General features: G+C 42.6%; 1 protein-coding gene and 1 non-coding gene across 2 annotated transcripts in view; both read right to left on the reverse strand.

Annotated features, from left to right (window-relative positions):
- Window positions 1-17,008, reverse strand: part of LOC120882942 (phospholipid-transporting ATPase IB) — a 401,559-nt gene that overhangs the window by 311,536 nt on the left and 73,015 nt on the right. Inside the window, exons 21-23 of the mRNA XM_040266775.1 lie at window positions 16,103-16,242; window positions 14,576-14,714; window positions 5,155-5,219 (exon numbers count right to left, since the gene is read on the reverse strand). Of these exons, the coding sequence (XP_040122709.1) occupies window positions 5,155-5,219; window positions 14,576-14,714; window positions 16,103-16,242 (344 nt within the window). The remainder of the gene's footprint in view (window positions 1-5,154; window positions 5,220-14,575; window positions 14,715-16,102; window positions 16,243-17,008) is intronic.
- Window positions 9,266-9,372, reverse strand: LOC120883417. Its single transcript, XR_005725776.1, has one exon. It is a non-coding gene; the product is annotated as a U6 spliceosomal RNA (small nuclear RNA).

Below are 17,008 nucleotides of genomic sequence, written 5' to 3' on the forward strand. Positions count from 1 at the left end.
TGATATGGTTATTTGACATAGGATTTCAGTAGATGCACCTTATCAAGTTAAGTGCACTCTTACTCCAGGATTTAAAGTTTGTTGCTGTTGTTGGCTAAAGATAAATACTAAGTTTTTTTCTACATCCAATTGGATGACTGTATTATTTCTATCTGTTAATGAGGCAAAGTATATTAACAGCAGATTTTTCTCAAGAAAACACATGCTTACAGCCTTGGAATTAAACCCAACTATATCATATGTCTGATTTCTTTTATATTATTGGATTTGGTTTGTTGATCTTTTATCAAAGAATGTTACCTCTCCGTTCACAGTTGAGACTGACCTGCAATTTTTCTTTATCATTCTACCCCTATTGCTTTTGATTCAAAGGTTACTTTAAACATCAACCTACACTGAAAAGTATTGACTCTTTTGGGTATTTTTTTGGAAGACTTTTTATAAAATTGCAACTGTTTGTTCTTTTAATTCTTGACAAAACTAGAGTATAATGTATTCTCTTTGGAGGAAAAATCAGAAGTCATGAGACTATTCCTTTAACGGTTGCAGGGTTATTCAGGTTCCTATTTCCTGGAGTCTGAAGTTTTATGTTTTTCCTAGGTAATTACCCATTTCATCTAAGCCTCAAATTTATTTACACAGAGTCATTCATATTATTCTAATCACTGCTCTCTCTACCTGAAGTTATTTCTCTTTTCTCATTCCTAACATTTTTTTTCCCTGACCAGCTTTGTGTGTGTTAATCTCATTAGTCTTTTTGAAGAATCCACTTTCAGTTTTGTTGATCTTATCTTGCTCTTTTGCTAACATCTTAAATTGTATGAATAGCTTACTACTTTTAAGTATTTCCTCTTTTATACGATAAGCAGTGAGGGTACAAATTTCTCTCTCTGGGAAATTCAAATCCCACAGATTTTGATGCAAAGTATTTTTCAATCATTCTAAATATTTTCTAATTTCCAATGTGATTTCCTCTCTGACTCTTGAATTATTTATGAGTGGTTTTTAAATTTCCAAGAGTACAGATTTTTACGAGTGTGAAAGTCCCTCAGTCGTGTCTGACTCTTTGCGACCCCATGGACTGTAGTTCATGGAATTATTCAGGCCAGAATACTGGAGTGGGTAGCCTTTTCCTTCTCCAGAGGATCTTCTCAATCCAGGGATCGAACCCAGGTCTCCCGCATTACCAGCAGATTCTTTACCAGCTGAGCCACCAGGGAAGTTTTATAATGAACTTTTTTTAAAATCACTGATTTGTTGGTTCGGAGCCTTGGATTCACAGAACAAGCCAAATGATGACCAATTCTCTGAAATATCATGAAGACTTCCTTTTTGACTCGTACAGTCACTTTTGGAAAATACTTAATACATTATTGACTGGAAAGATATTATGGCCACTGGTGTTAGAGTCTATAAAATCCCCTGGTCAGTAATGTGTTAAGAACATGAGTACAAAGAGACAGATGTGTGTATGCGAATGGGACACGCTCACATCTGTGTATGTGTGACCTGTATGTATACTATCTACAGCTGCTTTCTCATTAAAGGGGGAGAAAAGAGCAGCTGTGACCTAGAGCCTAAAATATTTACCATCTCATCCTTTGCCAAGAAAGCTCATGAACCCCACTAACTATTTGTACTCAGCATCTTACCTTACATTTCTCCTTTGTGGCAACTGGCACAAAAAAAGCTTAATTAAGTCAATACTATATGGCTATTTTCTCAGCTAAAATAGAAACCTGAGAGTAGAGAATACACTGTCATTTATTGCTACATCTGCAATTCTAGCAATCGGCACAGCCTACTAAGAACACTCAAGTATCTGTTGATTTCACATAAATTCTGAAGTTAAATATGTGTTTTTCTGTTTTCTTCCTCTGAGTATCCTTTTTTATTTGCTTTTACTTTATCACATCTGTAAAGAGGAAATCTCTATATTTTTAAAATCAGCATTTCTAAACCTGTATTGCTATCATTGATGCTAAAGCTGAAACTCTAGTACTTTGGCCACCTCATGAGAAGAGTTGACTCACTGGAAAAGACTCATGCTGGGAGGGATTCGGGGCAGGAGGAGAAGGGGACGACCGAGGATGAGATGGCTGGATGGCATCACGGACTCGATGGACCTGAGTCTGAGTGAACTCCAGGAGATGGTGATGAACAGGGAGGCCTGGCGTGCTGCGATTCATGGGGTCGCAAAGAGTCGGACACGACTGAGCGACTGAACTGAACTGAATTGCTATCACAGAGTTACTTATCAAAAAAAAAAAAAACCACCTCAGTGGTTTAAATAAGTTTGGTTAACAAAATATTCTATATCACCCTCTGCCTGACTCACAGTGTGATAAGCATATTAAAGATAGCACAAAACTTGTGGTAGGGAAACGTACTTAATTATTTATAACTCTGGATCTCCCCCCAAATTAGCCAAAGATTCTACTTCTCTCTTACTGCTTCTTAACATTTCAAAAAACATTGTTTTAGAAGATACAGCAATAGCACACAGTGGAACTAGAATGGAGTCAGTTTCCTTCTCATCAGGGAGGGAGCAGACAGCAAACAGGTGAGGGTTCATGGACGAATTGTTCTGTTTTGCAATTATTTACCTTTACCATTGACAATATGTAAGTGACTATCTTCCAATAAAACTTTATTTACAAAAACAGGTGGTCAAATCCCTATGTTGTGTAACAGGAACTAACAGTGCTATAGGTCAATTATATTTCAAAAGCAAACTCATAGAGAAAGATAAGATTTGTGGGTACCAGAAGTGAGGGACTGGGGAGGGGGAAGTATAGGAAGATGGTCAGAAGCTACAAACTTCCAGCTGTAAAGAAAATAAGCACCAGGGATGGAATGTACAACATGATAAATATAATTTATTTATTAACTGCTGTAAGTTATATATGAAAGCTGTTAAGAGTAAATCCTAAGAGTCCTCATCACAAGAAATATTTTTTCTATTTAATTTTGTATCTAGGAGATGACATTCACTCAGTGTATTGTGGTCATCATTTCATAATGCAGGTAAGTCATTTTATTGAACACCTTAAATGGGTGTTATTGGTCACGCCTGACTCTTTGCAACCCCATGGACTGTAGCCTGCCAGGCTCCTCTGTCCGTGGAATTCTCTAGGCAAGAATGCTGGAGTCGGTAGCCATCCCCTTCCCTGGGGAATCTTCCTGACCCAGGGATTGAACTCAGGTCTCGTGCATTGCAGGCAGATTCTTTATTGTCTGTGCCACCAGGGAAGCCCAACATGTACAGTGCTGTATGTCAGTTATGTCTCAAAAAAACTGAGAGAGAAAAAAAACAAGTGGTAAGCTTAGGTTTGGAGCAATGGCCAGAAATTGCTGACCCCTGCACAAATGGACTGAAAATGACCTACACTGTGTCTTCCAGTACAGCAGCCACTGGCCACATGTGGTCATTTAAATTACTTGAAATTGATAGTTCTTTAATCAAGCTGGTTACATTTCAAGTAATTAATAACCACTTATGGCAAGTGACTATTGCCATGGACAGCAGAGAAAAACATTTTCACTTCTCATTAACCCCTTACAGGAAATTTTCTCTTTATATATATATATATAGTGAAGTGAAGTTACTCAGCTGTGTCCAACTCTTTTGCAACCCCATGAACCGTAACCTACCAGGCTCTTCAGTCCATGGAATTTTCCAGGCAAGAATACTGGAGTGGGTTGCCATTTCCTTCTCCAGGGGATCTTCCCTACCCAGGGATTGAACCCTGGTCTTCCGCATTGTAGGCAGATGCTTTACCATCTGAGCCACCAGGGAAGCCATATATATATATATGGCTCACTTCTGGTACCCACAAATCTTATCTTTCTCTATGAGTTTGCTTTTGAAATATAATTGACCTATAGCACTGTTAGTTCCTATATATATATATAGCTTTATTTTACACTGAAAATTTAAGTTCTGGGTAATAAAGGGAAAAGAGTACCTCAAAAAAATAATGTCCAGGTCAAATGAGTAAGCTCACATGAACTAAAACATCTTCCATGAGGTCTATGATTCGAATTTAAGTGGAAGAAGTAGATGGTTACACTGGGAGAAGGAGACAGTGGTAACTTAAGAATTTCCCCAATGAGAGCAGACAGCTCATCTCTAAGAAAGAATACTCCTGTTCCTACTTATACAGTAAGCTTGGGTTTTTATCTGCCCAGGGATTCTTTTTCTTCAACATGTTCTTAAGTCATGCGTTTAAGACTGCTCTCATATTGAAAGACTGAAAAGAAAATGCTCATCCAAACAGAAGAGCGATCAGCAACACCTCTTACCTCTCGTGGTTCACCCAGCGCCACACCCCAGGGAGGAAAAGCAGAGACCACCCGCATCAACTGACGAGGGGCTTCAGAGGTACAGACACCCCCTGACTCCCGCCCCTGGAATCCTCAACGGGTACACCACATCCTGGCCTTGACAGGAGGATTCACACCCCCAGTTTGCAGGTAGTACACCTCCCCCCATTACAAGAGTAACTAACCCTAACACCTGCTCTGAGCGCTGGCATTTACATACGCACTGACAGTAAGCATAGCCACGGGTGCCTGCCGGAACAAGCTTGTTAAGTGACCTACAAATGGAACCTCACTGTTGAGCTCCTGGTATCTTATCAAACTGCCAAGCAGACCACTGGTGACCCTCAAATCAGCTCCCAGCCAGGATCTTACCAGTGGCTTTAGGCCATGAGAGGGCAAACAGGGGTCTCTTCCACTCTCCCTGAGCCTGTGTAACCAACTGTCATATACACAGAGACAACTCCTGACACTTGAAACTAGAAAGGAAATCCTGCAAGTCTTCATAGCAAGCAACACTTGAGCTGACTGTCACTCCTTTATGGAGATCCTAACAGGAAGTCAAACCAGACTAAGGCTATTCCATTATAAATGTACAACTCTAGGTGAGGAAAACAAAGCATCATCATGAAGCTCAACAAGCAATGTCCTGAACTTACTATTTTGATGTTTAAAGATATGATTTTATGCCATCCATTCATAAACAAAAACAGAAAACACAACAAGTAGTTTCATAGTCACTTTTCAGGAAAATAAATAAACACTGCTTATCGGCCATAGTAGAAATAAACAAAAGGTTATATCAAATATAACTTTTGAAAAGCTACTTACGTCCAAAGAATCCTCCTTCAGTAGGATAAGGGCCATGTTCTGTGACACCAACCGGCAAGAATAACCTAGAGTGAGGGAAAGAACAAGATACGTGAATGTCCATCCTCGCCAGGACGCACTATGTTCAGAGTCACCTGAACTCAGTCTCCCTCCTGCACCTGACTGATGGCCGTGTTAAGCCGATGGGCTCACACAGAGGAATCGAGTAGAGCTTGACCCTTGCAGACAGCTTTAACAACAGTGCTCACGAAGGTCTCCATAACTAATAACTGAGATATCAATAAACACTTGTCAGTTTTCTGTGGATTTTCCCTTATCCTTGTTATCCTTGTAGAACAATAGGATGAGCCCTGGGTTCTCTAGAACAACAGCAAACACTTTAGGAGACAAATGGAACCCAAAAGTGCTCCTCAATCACCAGAAATGTGCCTACTGTGACATTAAGTCCCTCACCTGCTTGGGACTTTCCTGGTGGCTCAGACGGCAAAGAATCTGCCTGCTAATGCAGGAGACCCGGGTTCGATCCCTGGGGTGGGAAGATCCCCTGGAGAAAGGGATGGCACCCCTCTCCAGTATTCGTGCCTGGAAAATCCTATGGACAGAGGAGCCTGGGCAGGCTACAGTCCATGGGGTTGCAAAGAGTCAAACATGATTGAGCAACTAACACTTGCACTTTTACTTCAATTCTCACAGCAGGTTTCTAAGGAATCCTATGATACACAGAGAGAGTTACTTTTCCTGTGAAAGCTCAAAGCAATCCCATTTCAAAAATTACATGAGTTTTAAAATGGGTTTGGAATAAGAGTATCTCAGTGCTAATTCTTAACAAATCCCATTGCATTTTAAACAATGGTACCTCTCCTCTGTAGGTTAATTTAAGCTAGGTATTCTCCCACTTTTCCTCCCAGAAGGTGAACATATTTCTATGAAGCTCTTTCCTACTTAGACTTTGAGAGCCTCTTCTGACTCCTCCCCTTCAAATCCCCAGGCTCTAGGAAAGAGGAGGATGTGGGCCCAGCCAACCCCAAGTCCCAGGGTGTTTATAGGGGCCCTGGGCTTTCTCTCAAATCACCCTGCTCGAGAGAGCTGGCAACAACATGCATTCCCCACCAACCCCTACTCAATTGATCTCATTGAGACAAGGCAAGAAGAGAGTCCTCCCACCTAGAAAAGTGGCCCTTACAGCAATAATGGACCATGACCAGAGAAATGGGGAACAAGTCATCAGCATGAAGGACATCACCCTTCATGCAAGGACGCAGGTGACCATGACATGAAGGGCCTTAACCCATGCTGTTCCCTGGGCAACAGCAGCCAGGGCTGTCCTCCACAGAAGAGCCAAAGTAGCCCTTCCCACAGATGCTGTATTTACTAGGAAAGACGACAGGCATTTAACTGATGGACAAGTCACAGACCTACTGTGAGTAGGTGCTTGATTCTACCCGGCAGGCTCTCTTCTCATCCCCAGGAAGCACTACTAACAGGCACAAAATAGAACTCAAGACAGACTAAAATTAAGATGAGAAAAACCTGGGGGTGTTTGTTTTGGGGGGGGGGATGATAAATATTTTTGTTTATTTTGGAATGTATGAAGTGTATTCTTCACTAATGATGGTCATTTGACAAGAATATTTAGCAGCCACCTCAGAACACAAATTTTCTAGCATAAAACTATGGCTTTTTCTCCAGTTGTAATATTTTTAAGAATAGCATCAAGAGTACCTAGTCCAGGCAGTTAATAACAGTTATCTCAAGGGAATGAGACTATTTTGCTGGTTACAACCGCCACATATTATTAATATTTTTAAGTGAAAACAACTAAGTCAAAAATCACAGGACCACACAAGCAAACACCTGTTAAACCTCTAAGAGGGGGAGAGGAAAAAAAAAAAGAGGAGGAAACACAGCACAAGTTTCTATGCATTTCCAAACTTGTTCAAGTCTGTATTTTAACAATAGTGATGAGTAGAAATGAGTTTCCCAGGATGCCATTAAAAGTGCTACAGAGCAGGATAGAAATAATTGAATTTTCTTTCCCCAAAATTTTACGAATGTATTCTTCCTTCCTATAAATTCTTAGGTGAAGTATAGAAGGGAATCTACATTTTATTTTCATTGACAAACAGGGATATTGAAACTTTAATCATTTTTCTTCCCTTGCCCCAGAAACTTCCAGCAACTCTACACAATAGAGACTGTTACAAATTTAGTATAACTCACGCAAAAGGATTTGCTGGTAGTTTTTGATATGAACAACAGCTGCAGAAGCAAGCTGTAATCTTTAAGCCGTCGCCTGCCGCTTGATTTTACATTTTGCAATTTAAGTCAAATGCCACTTGACAACTGAAGCCGCATAAAGATATTATGGAAAAGCTCAAAGTATTTTTCTATCCATTGCAGGGAGAGGGTAATAAATAAAACCACTGACACGTTCATGAATTTAAATACACAGAACTCAAGGCTTCTGAAAAGAAACCGGTTGTTGTTTTTTTTAATTTGGAAAACGAAGCAAGGTTTTGCTTAAAGAATTATCACACAGAACACTTGCTCTAGACAGACCATGGAAATTTAACACAGTTAAATGTGACTTAGCTAATGTGGCAAATTAAATTATGTCAATCCAAGTTTGCTGTGCTTGACTTCTAATGTTTTTGGATAAAATGAGATCAACTCTTGGAGAAGAGCCAGGTATGAAATGTCAATCTACTCTTGTAAATTGAGGTCTATTTCTTTAATCTCACAATCTAACAAGACGACCGTAAAATGACTGAGGAAGGGACCTCTGGGATCTCACTCTTTACTAGGGCTGAAGTTAACAGTGCACCACAAAAGTGCTGAGTCTTTCTGCTACCTGAGTAGAATCAAAGAAATCAAAATATTACAGCATCTATGGTACTTAGAGCTGGACCTGGCTTTAATAAAATCATATTCACAATAGAAAATATGACCAAAACAAACCTCTTGGAACTATCAGTGTCTTTTTTTTTGAGGTAAGCATATATTGTCCAAGATAGCTCAACCCAGATTTCTTCGGAGACACTTTTGAAGGTTCGTGTTCATGCTAAGTCGCTTCAGACATGTCCAACTCTTAGTGGCGCTATGGACTATAGCCCACAGGCTCCTCCGTCCATCGGATTCTCCAGGCAAGAACACTGGAGTGGGTTGCCATTTCCTTCTCCACGGGATCTTCCCGACCCAGGGATTGAACCCGTGTCTCTTACATCTCCTGCACTGGCAGGTGGGTTCTTTACCACTACGCCACCTGGGAAGCCCTCTGGAAGGGTTAGGAATGACTGATTCCTACTAACCATATACCTGAGATCCACCAAACTACCCGACAGTGGGATTCACCTTGGCTCCAAATCCTCAACAAGTGTGCTGTTGGTTCTAAATGATATCAGGTAGAATCTGGTCACTCAGTGTTCGAGTGTGAGCGTACGGAACATAGCTCCAGACGTCAAAAACAGATGATAACAGATGGAACTCAATCTCCTCCAGACTGGGTCAAGGCTCAAGAATCCTTCCCCATCAGAGAACCAGAATGTTGAAGGCTTGTCCACAGAACCACACCCAGGCACCCTTCTCACCAGATCCTCAGATGCCTCTCAGAAAGGCTTCAACCATACCTCACCACGTCCCCTGCAAACCCTGCCATCGTTGACCTGTGCTATGCTCATTCTTTGTCTGAAACAAATTCTTGAGGTTCAAGTTTTAAACCCATCTCACCCACAGAGCCTCCCTTGGTCTTTCTTTTTTTTTAATTAATTTTTTTATTGAAGGATAATTGCTTTACAGAATTTTGCTGTTTTCTATCAAATCTCAACATGAATCAGCCATAGGTATACATATATCCCCTCCCTTTTGAAACTCCCTCCCATCATCCTACCCCTCTAGGTTGATGCAGAAACCCTGTTTGAGTTTCCTCAGCCATGCAGCAAATTCCCGCAGGCTGTCTATTTTACATATGGTAAGTTTCCACGTTACTCTTTCCACACATCTCATCCTCTCCTCCCCTCTCCCTATGTCCATAAGTCTATTCCCTATGCCTGTTTCTCCACTGTTGCCCTGTAAATAAATTCTTCAGTACCATTTTTTCTAGATGCCGTATATAAAAACCATGGAACGTGTCATGAATTTGCGTGTCATCCTTGCACGGGAGCCATGCTAATCTCCTCTGTATTGTTCCAGTCTTAGCATACGTGCTGCTGAAGCGAGCACTCCCTTGGTCTTTCTGACGCACATCTGTCCTTCTGGGAAGTGACTGTCACATGTCAGGCTCACACGCTCAGACTCTCAGGCTAGATGTGGCCCAGGCGAGGTGACCTGGTATCTCTGTGCCTCAGTTCCATCTTTGAAAGGGGATAACGTCGATCTCAAAGGGGATGTAAGACTTACAGAAAGGACTTAGCCATCATACGCCAACCGCCATGCGCACATTCACTGAGTAACTACTATGAACGCCAGCTATGCTCAGCATCCACACTGCATGACTGGTACTTTCTCATCTATCTCATTCCTGAGTTGGTCTCATGATCACTCAGGCCCCAGGATGGGAATCTAAACTCCCCAGTCTACAGAGGAGCAGCTGGCAACTACGGAGCTGCAGGTCATCAAGAAACCACGCGCCTGACTCTTCTGCGAGCGTCACTGGGGCCAGGGCCTAGCGCCCCCAGCACCGCCCAACAACCAGACTCATCTTCCTGCCAGTGGGCAAGTCCACGTTCATGGTTTCAGAAATTAAACTTGCAAAAGACTACAGAAGTGGTTTCAAGGTATGAAATGACACCAAAATGTCGGGGGTGGGGAGATGTCTGAATTCCAGCTCAGACGGTTCACAATGAAAGCTGTTCCCAGCATGATGATTTTAAAATGGAATATGCATTCGGAGTTTGTTCTCACTTATGCTACCTCCATTAAAAGAAAATTCTAGACTCTGAAAACCTCACATCTACTTTCTTACTACGTAATAGATGCTTCATCCAGCCATAATAGGAAATGACAACTACATGATTCACAAAGGCTACAGCTGAAATTTCACTTTAGAATGGCTGATGCTAAATTTTTAGGCTAAAAAAGAGAATTGCCAGTTCCCGGAAACACAGCTCATTAGTGTGTTTCAAGCACAGCACTGCAGAGTCCTGGCCTTGTGCCAGTTCCAAAGGACCTCAAAGTCACACGTGGGATGACTGTGTCTACCTAATATTCATAAGCTCATACGAGACAAATATCCTGGAATTTAATTTGACTACATGTATTTATTTTCAAGGTATAAACTAAAAGGAATGCTTCAAATAAATTTTCAAACTCAGACAGATGGGTGGACAGGTGGTAGATAAATGACAAAAGATAGAGCAAATACTACAGACAGCCAATAGCACCAAACACCAAATGTCACCTCTAAAGGGAAACGTTGCCAGTTAAAAACCATAAGAGTCAACAGTCGTAAGACATTCCAACTTTGGAAGCAGTGAAATATGAAAACAATGTGTGTCTTAGAATGCATGAAATAAAGTACCTTCTCTAGGGTTTTCTAAGTCAAATTTTGGAGAAGGGTGTTTGGGAAAGCTGTGTGAATCTGTTTAAAATGCATCCTGCACCAGGATTCATGGCCCCGAGACCCAGCAATAACTAGCTTGGTCATTAAGTAGAGTGAGACCTTGTAGACTCTGATGTCTCCAGCTCCCAAGGCTCTAAAACTGCTGACGTGTAAAGACTGAAGACAGGGTAGAGAAACCCCCCAGCACAGAAAAATTGGCTCTCAGGACTCTTCTCCTTACTCCAGCTAGAAGGAGAACTGCTAGACACTTGATCTGCTTCCCAAGTACCTTCTGGGTACCCTAACATACACATAGGACAAACTCAAATGTACAAAATATCCAGTCCATATAGTGGGAGACAGATGGATAACAGCTCATATCACAGAAGGTTTGAAGAACATGGGACTAGAACAGAGGCTGATAATTGTCCTCGATCTGGAGCATGACCTCAGGCTGCTCACAGCTGTTGCCTGTGGTCTGATGTGGACAAGTCCAACATCAAGCCTAGACGTCTACATTGCATCCTCTGCAGGCTCAACTGATACCCTTCAGTTCAGTTCAGTTCAGTTTAGTCGCTCAGTCGTGTCCGACTTTTTGCAACCCCATGAATCGCAGCACGCCAGGCCTCCCTGTCCATCACCAACTCCCGAAGTTCACTCAGACTCACGTCCATCGAGTCAGTGATGCCATCCAGCCATCTCATCCTCAGTCATCCCCTTCTCCTCTTGCCCCCAATCCCTCCCAGCATCAGAGCCTTTTCCAATGAGTCAACTCTGCGCATGAGGTGGCCAAAGTACTGGAGTTTCAGCTTTAGCATCATTCCTTCCAAAGAAATCCCAGGGCTGATCTCCTTCAGAATGGACTGGTTGGATCTCCTTGCAGTCCAAGGGACTCTCAAGAGTCTTCTCCAACATCACAGTTCAAAAGCCTCAATTCTTCAGTGCTCAGCCTTCTTCACAGTCCAACTCTCACATCCATACATGACCACAGGAAAAACCATAGCCTTGACTAGACAGACCTTAGTCGGCAAAGTAATGTCTCTGCTTTTGAATATGCTATCTAGGTTTGTCATAACTTTTCTTCCAAGGAGTAAGTGTCTTTTAATTTCATGGCTGCAATCACCATCTGCAGTGATTTTGGAGCCCCCAAAAATAAAGTCTGCCACTGTTTCCACTGTTTCCCCATCTATTTCCCATGAAGTGATGGGACTGGATGCCATGATCTTTGTTTTCTGAATGTTGAGCTTTAGGCCAACTTTTTCACTCTCCTCTTTCACTTTCATCAAGAGGCTTTTGAGTTCCTCTTCACTTTCTGCCATAAGAGTGGTGTCATCTGCATATCTGAGGTTATTGATATTTCTCCCGCAATTTCTCCAGCAATCTTGATTCCAGCTTGTGTTTCTTCCAGTCCAGCATTTCTCATGATGTACTCTGCATATAAGTTAAATAAGCAGGGTGACAATATACAGCCTTGATGTACTCCTTTTCCTATTTGGAACCAGTCTGTTGTTCCATGTCCAGTTCTAACTGCTGTTTCCTGACCTGCATACAGATTTCTCAAGAGGCAGGTCAGGTGGTCTGGTATTCCCATCTCTTTCAGAATTTTCCACAGTTTATTGTGATCCACACAGTCAAAGGCTTTGGCATAGTCAATAAAGCATAAATAGATGTTTTTCTGGAACTCTCTTGCTTTTTCCATGATCCAGCGGATGTTGGCAATTTGATCTCTGGTTCCTCTGCCTTTTCTAAAACCAGCTTGAACATCAGGAAGTTCATGGTTCACGTATTGCTGAAGCCTGGCTTGGAGAATTTTGAGCATTACTTTACTAGCATGTGAGATGAGTGCAATTGTGTGGTAGTTTGAGCATTCTTTGGCATTGCCTTTCTTTGGGACTGCAATGAAAACTGACCTTTTCCAGTCCTGTGGCCACTGCTGAGTTTTCCAAATTTGCTGGCATATTGAGTACAGCACTTTCACAGCATCATCTTTCAGGATTTGAAACAGCTCAACTGGAATTCCATCACCTCCACTAGCTTTGTTCGTAGCGATGCTTTCCAAGGCCCACTTGACTTCACATTCCAGGATGTCTGGCTCTAGATGAGTGATCACACCATCGTGATTATCTGGGTCGTGAAGATCTTTTTTGTACAGTTCTTCTGTGTATTCTTGCCACCTCTTCTTAATATCTTCTGCTTCTGTTAGGTCCAGACCATTTCTGTCTTTTATTGAGCCCACCTTTGCATGAAATGTTCCCTTCATATCTCTAATTTTCTTGAAGAGATCTCTAGTCTTTCCCATTCTGTTATTTTCCCCTATTTCTTTGCATTATCGCTGAAGAAGGCTTTCTTATCTCTTCTTGCTGTTCTCTGGAACTCTGCATTCAGATGCTTATATCTTTCCTTTTCTCCCTTGCTTTTTGCCTCTCTTCTTTTCACAGCTATTTGTAAGGCTCCCCAGACAGCCATTTTGCTTTTTTGCATTTCTTTTCCATGGGTATAGTCTTGATCCCTGTCTCCTGTACAATGTCACGAACCTCATGCCATAGTTCATCAGGCACTCTATCTATCAGATCTAGGCCCTTAAATCTATTTCTCACTTCCACTGTATAATCATAGGGATTTGATTTAGGTCATACCTGAATGGTCTAGCGGTTTTCCCTACTTTCTTCAATTTGAGTCTGAATTTGGTAATAAGGAGTTCATGATCTGAGCCACAGTCAGCTCCCAGTCTTGTTTTTGCTGACTGTATAGAGCTTCTCCACCTTTGGCTGCAAAGAATATAATCAGTCTGATTTTGGTGTTGACCATCTGGTGATGTCCATGTATAGAGTCTTCTCTTGTGTTGTTGGAAGAGGGTGTTTGCTATTACCAATGAGTCCTCTTGGCAAAACTCTATTAGTCTTTGCCCTGCTTTATTCTGCATTCCAAGGCCAAATTCAGTGGCATATACACAGTGGAATACTGCTGCTGCTGCTGCTAAGTCGCTTCAGTCGTGTCTGACTCTGTGCGACCCCAGAGATGGCAGCCCACCAGGCTCCCCTGTCCCTGGGATTCTCCAGGCAAGAACACTGGAGTGGGTTGCCATTTCCTTCTCCGAATGGAATACTACTCAGCCATAAACAAGAAATAAAGCCATCTTCAGCAACACTCATCAAGTCATTTGGACTTAAATTCCCTTTCTTCAATTTTCATTTCTGCAATACTTAGAAACCAAAGAGGTTATCAACTCATACAGGGAAGGAAAAGATGCAAGCCTCTTAGAAAAACATATCAATTGGTAGAAATCATTAAAATGGCTATAACTATATAAAGTAGTAATGCATATTTAAACTTAATGAAAATATGCTTAGTCTCTGAGACTAAATTTTTATGAAAAAAGTAATAAGAAAATCAAGCTCTCATCAACTCTTGAATTCTCTAGGTTTTATGAATGCATACTCAGTCACTCAGTCCTGTCTGACTCTTTAATCCATGGACTGTAGCCTACCAGGCTCCTCTGTCCATGGGGTTTTCCAGGCAAGGATACTAGAGTGGGTTGCCATTTCCTACTCCAGGGGATCTTCCCAACCCAGGGATCGAACCAGCCTCTCCTGTGTCTCCTACATTGCAGGTGGATATTTTGCTGCTGAACCACTAGGGAAGCCCTATAAGTGTGTCCAATTGCTTTTCAGGAAGGTGTCATAGTTTTAATGTTTATAACAGGCAGATAATGCTCATAAAGAGCATGTTCATTTGGTTTCAGTAAACTTTTCTCAACCTTGTGAATGAAGAGTTCTATAAAACACTATCTGTCAGTGTGTCTGAGGAGCCCATGGACACTTCTACAAGACTTTAAAAACACAAGACAAGAATCAGCATCAGGAAATTATTATTTTAATGAATTACCTATATTAATAGCAGTTTCTTGTTTGTCGCCTGTCAACACCCATATTTTAATCTCAGCCTTTAGCAGAGTTGCTATGGTTTCCGGCACGCCTGCCTGAAGTCGATCTTCTATGGCGGTGGCTCCAAGGAGCAGTAGATTCTGGATTGAAAAACAACTTCAGTTAAAGATGTGGAAACATGTGAGTGGCATGAGTGACAAAACTCCTCACAAAGGAAAGGCGGTCAAAAGTTCTGAAGTAATTGCCTTACTTCCTCTGCATGAAACCTTTGTTTGCAGATAATTAATGACAGACACGTGTGGCATTTCCAAACCATCCACAAGGCTAGAGCCCCCGCTCCCCACACACACACGCAGGCCAGCACTCATCGTCTACTTCTGGGTACCCAGGCATCATGAGATGGAGACTGTTCAGCAGCAGAGCACTTGGGCAAGTCACCCTGGGGACACTAACAGGACTGAGCCCTCCCTCTCACTTCATTGACAAGCAAAGGACAGTGGTCCAGCTAACACCTGAGAAGAAATTATTCAATGACCAGCAAGCCAACGATGTCCTGAGTGCCCACCGCTAGCATAGGGCCACATGGCTACTTCATCTATTTCATTGCTTTATGATTCACAAAGTAAATATCGGAATCTTCAGAGAATCAGGGTAAATGGACACGTGAATTCAGCTCCATCTGCACCCAAATTTCACTAAAATGACAAACAAGGGGGGCAAAAGGCAAAAGGAATGAGAAAAGCAAGCAAGCAATGACTTTGAAGCTACTGAAACTGGAAAACAGACGGACCAACAGTTGCTGACATGAAACAAAAGGTTGAAATCCGGCTTCCAGATTTCAGGGGATCAGCCTGTAGAAAGCTAATTCACATCTTGGGAGAAACTGGAATAAGAACAAAACCCACACCAGCAACGTGGAGCAGCAAAGGCAGAGCTCAAACCGTGTTGGGATAGTTAAGTGTGACAACGGTAGGTAAGATGTCCAACCAGCCTAGGCATTCTATCGGCCCAGGAAACTCAATAGGGTCAACTAATGTCATTAAGCCTCATCACAGGCCAGCCCAGAACGTCATCGATGCTGTTTTTGTCCTGATACTTAAGACACGAATGCTTGGCAGAGGGTGGCTGGACCTTTCCAGTACCCCATAAAAACTGATGGTTTCTTAAAGCAGAGAAATGATTAAAAACTAATGATGACTTTTTACTTGGTTTTGTGTTTTTCCAAAGTGTATCTTTCTTCACTGATGTACCTCATTGATTTAATGAACTCATTTTATGAAAAGTTTCAAATAACCAGGTAACTGTTACATAAGGGTGATATGTCATAAAGTAAGTTATCAGGCTACCAATTTTTTTGTTCAATAAATTGTAATTTCCTAGTGAGAAAAAAAAAAAAAGCTAATGGTGAGTTAAGACACTCATAAGACAGAGAGCATCACTGTGCAGATAGAGCAAAAGGAGTCCTGCTCACACACTGTCTGCCTGCTGGGTGTCACTGGGCGATAACAACCCTGCCATGTGCAGTTACCTTCTCGATGATCTCATAGCACTCCTCCAGCCGCTGAGTGCGGTCCTTCAGGATGGTGCTGGCTTCCTGGTAGACTTTGAGCCACTCCTCGTAATCCCGCTCAGTGAGGTCGGCGTAAGCCACACACAGAGTCCGCAAGCCTGCAAGACAGCCCAGGGTCTCTCAGTGAGGCTGCTGGTGATGAGCCAGCAGGGGGCTTACCGCCGGGAGACACTGTGTGACCCCACCAGCATGTGCAAAAGTGATGCAGACCATTGGCTCTGTAGAGTCACTCTGACTCCACATTCGCACGCTCAAAAGGGGAATTTAAAAGCAATTCTATTTTAATATAAACCAGCTTTTCTATAGATGCTGACAGTAGAGAAGAAGCCATAAGAGTGAGCCCCCAGCAGCAAAGCATGGCAAGAGTTGGGCATGACCCACACCCAGGAGGAGCCAGGGCTGGAGGGCAGGAGCACCTGTCAGACAGCAACAAAGGCCCAGCACGCCACCACGTGAAAGACACGGGCTTCAATCAGCCAGGCTGTGCGTGTGCGTGTATCGTTGTGTAGGAGTGTATTCCCAGGTGTGCACGTGTGTTCCCCCACGTCCCCGTGTGTGTGTGTGTGTGTGTGTGTGTGTGTGTGTGTGTCCCTTGGTGGGAGTGTATTCCCAGGTGTGCATGTGTCCCTGTGTGGGAGTATGTTCCCAGGTATGCACGTGTGTTCCCCCATGTCCCTGTGTGTGTGTGTGTCCCTGTGTGGGAGTGTGTTCCCAGGTGTGCACGTGTGTTCCCCCATGTCCCCGTGTGTGTGTGTGTCCCTGTGTGGGAGTGTGTTCCCAGGTGTGCACGTGTGTTCCCCCATGTCCCTCTGTGTGTGTGTGTGTGTGTGTCCCTCGGTGGGAGTGTGTTCCCAGGTGTGCATG

This window comes from Oryx dammah, unplaced genomic scaffold (genome assembly GCF_014754425.2).
Source record: "Oryx dammah isolate SB20612 unplaced genomic scaffold, SCBI_Odam_1.1 HiC_scaffold_24, whole genome shotgun sequence".
Classification (NCBI taxonomy): Eukaryota; Metazoa; Chordata; class Mammalia; order Artiodactyla; family Bovidae; genus Oryx; species Oryx dammah.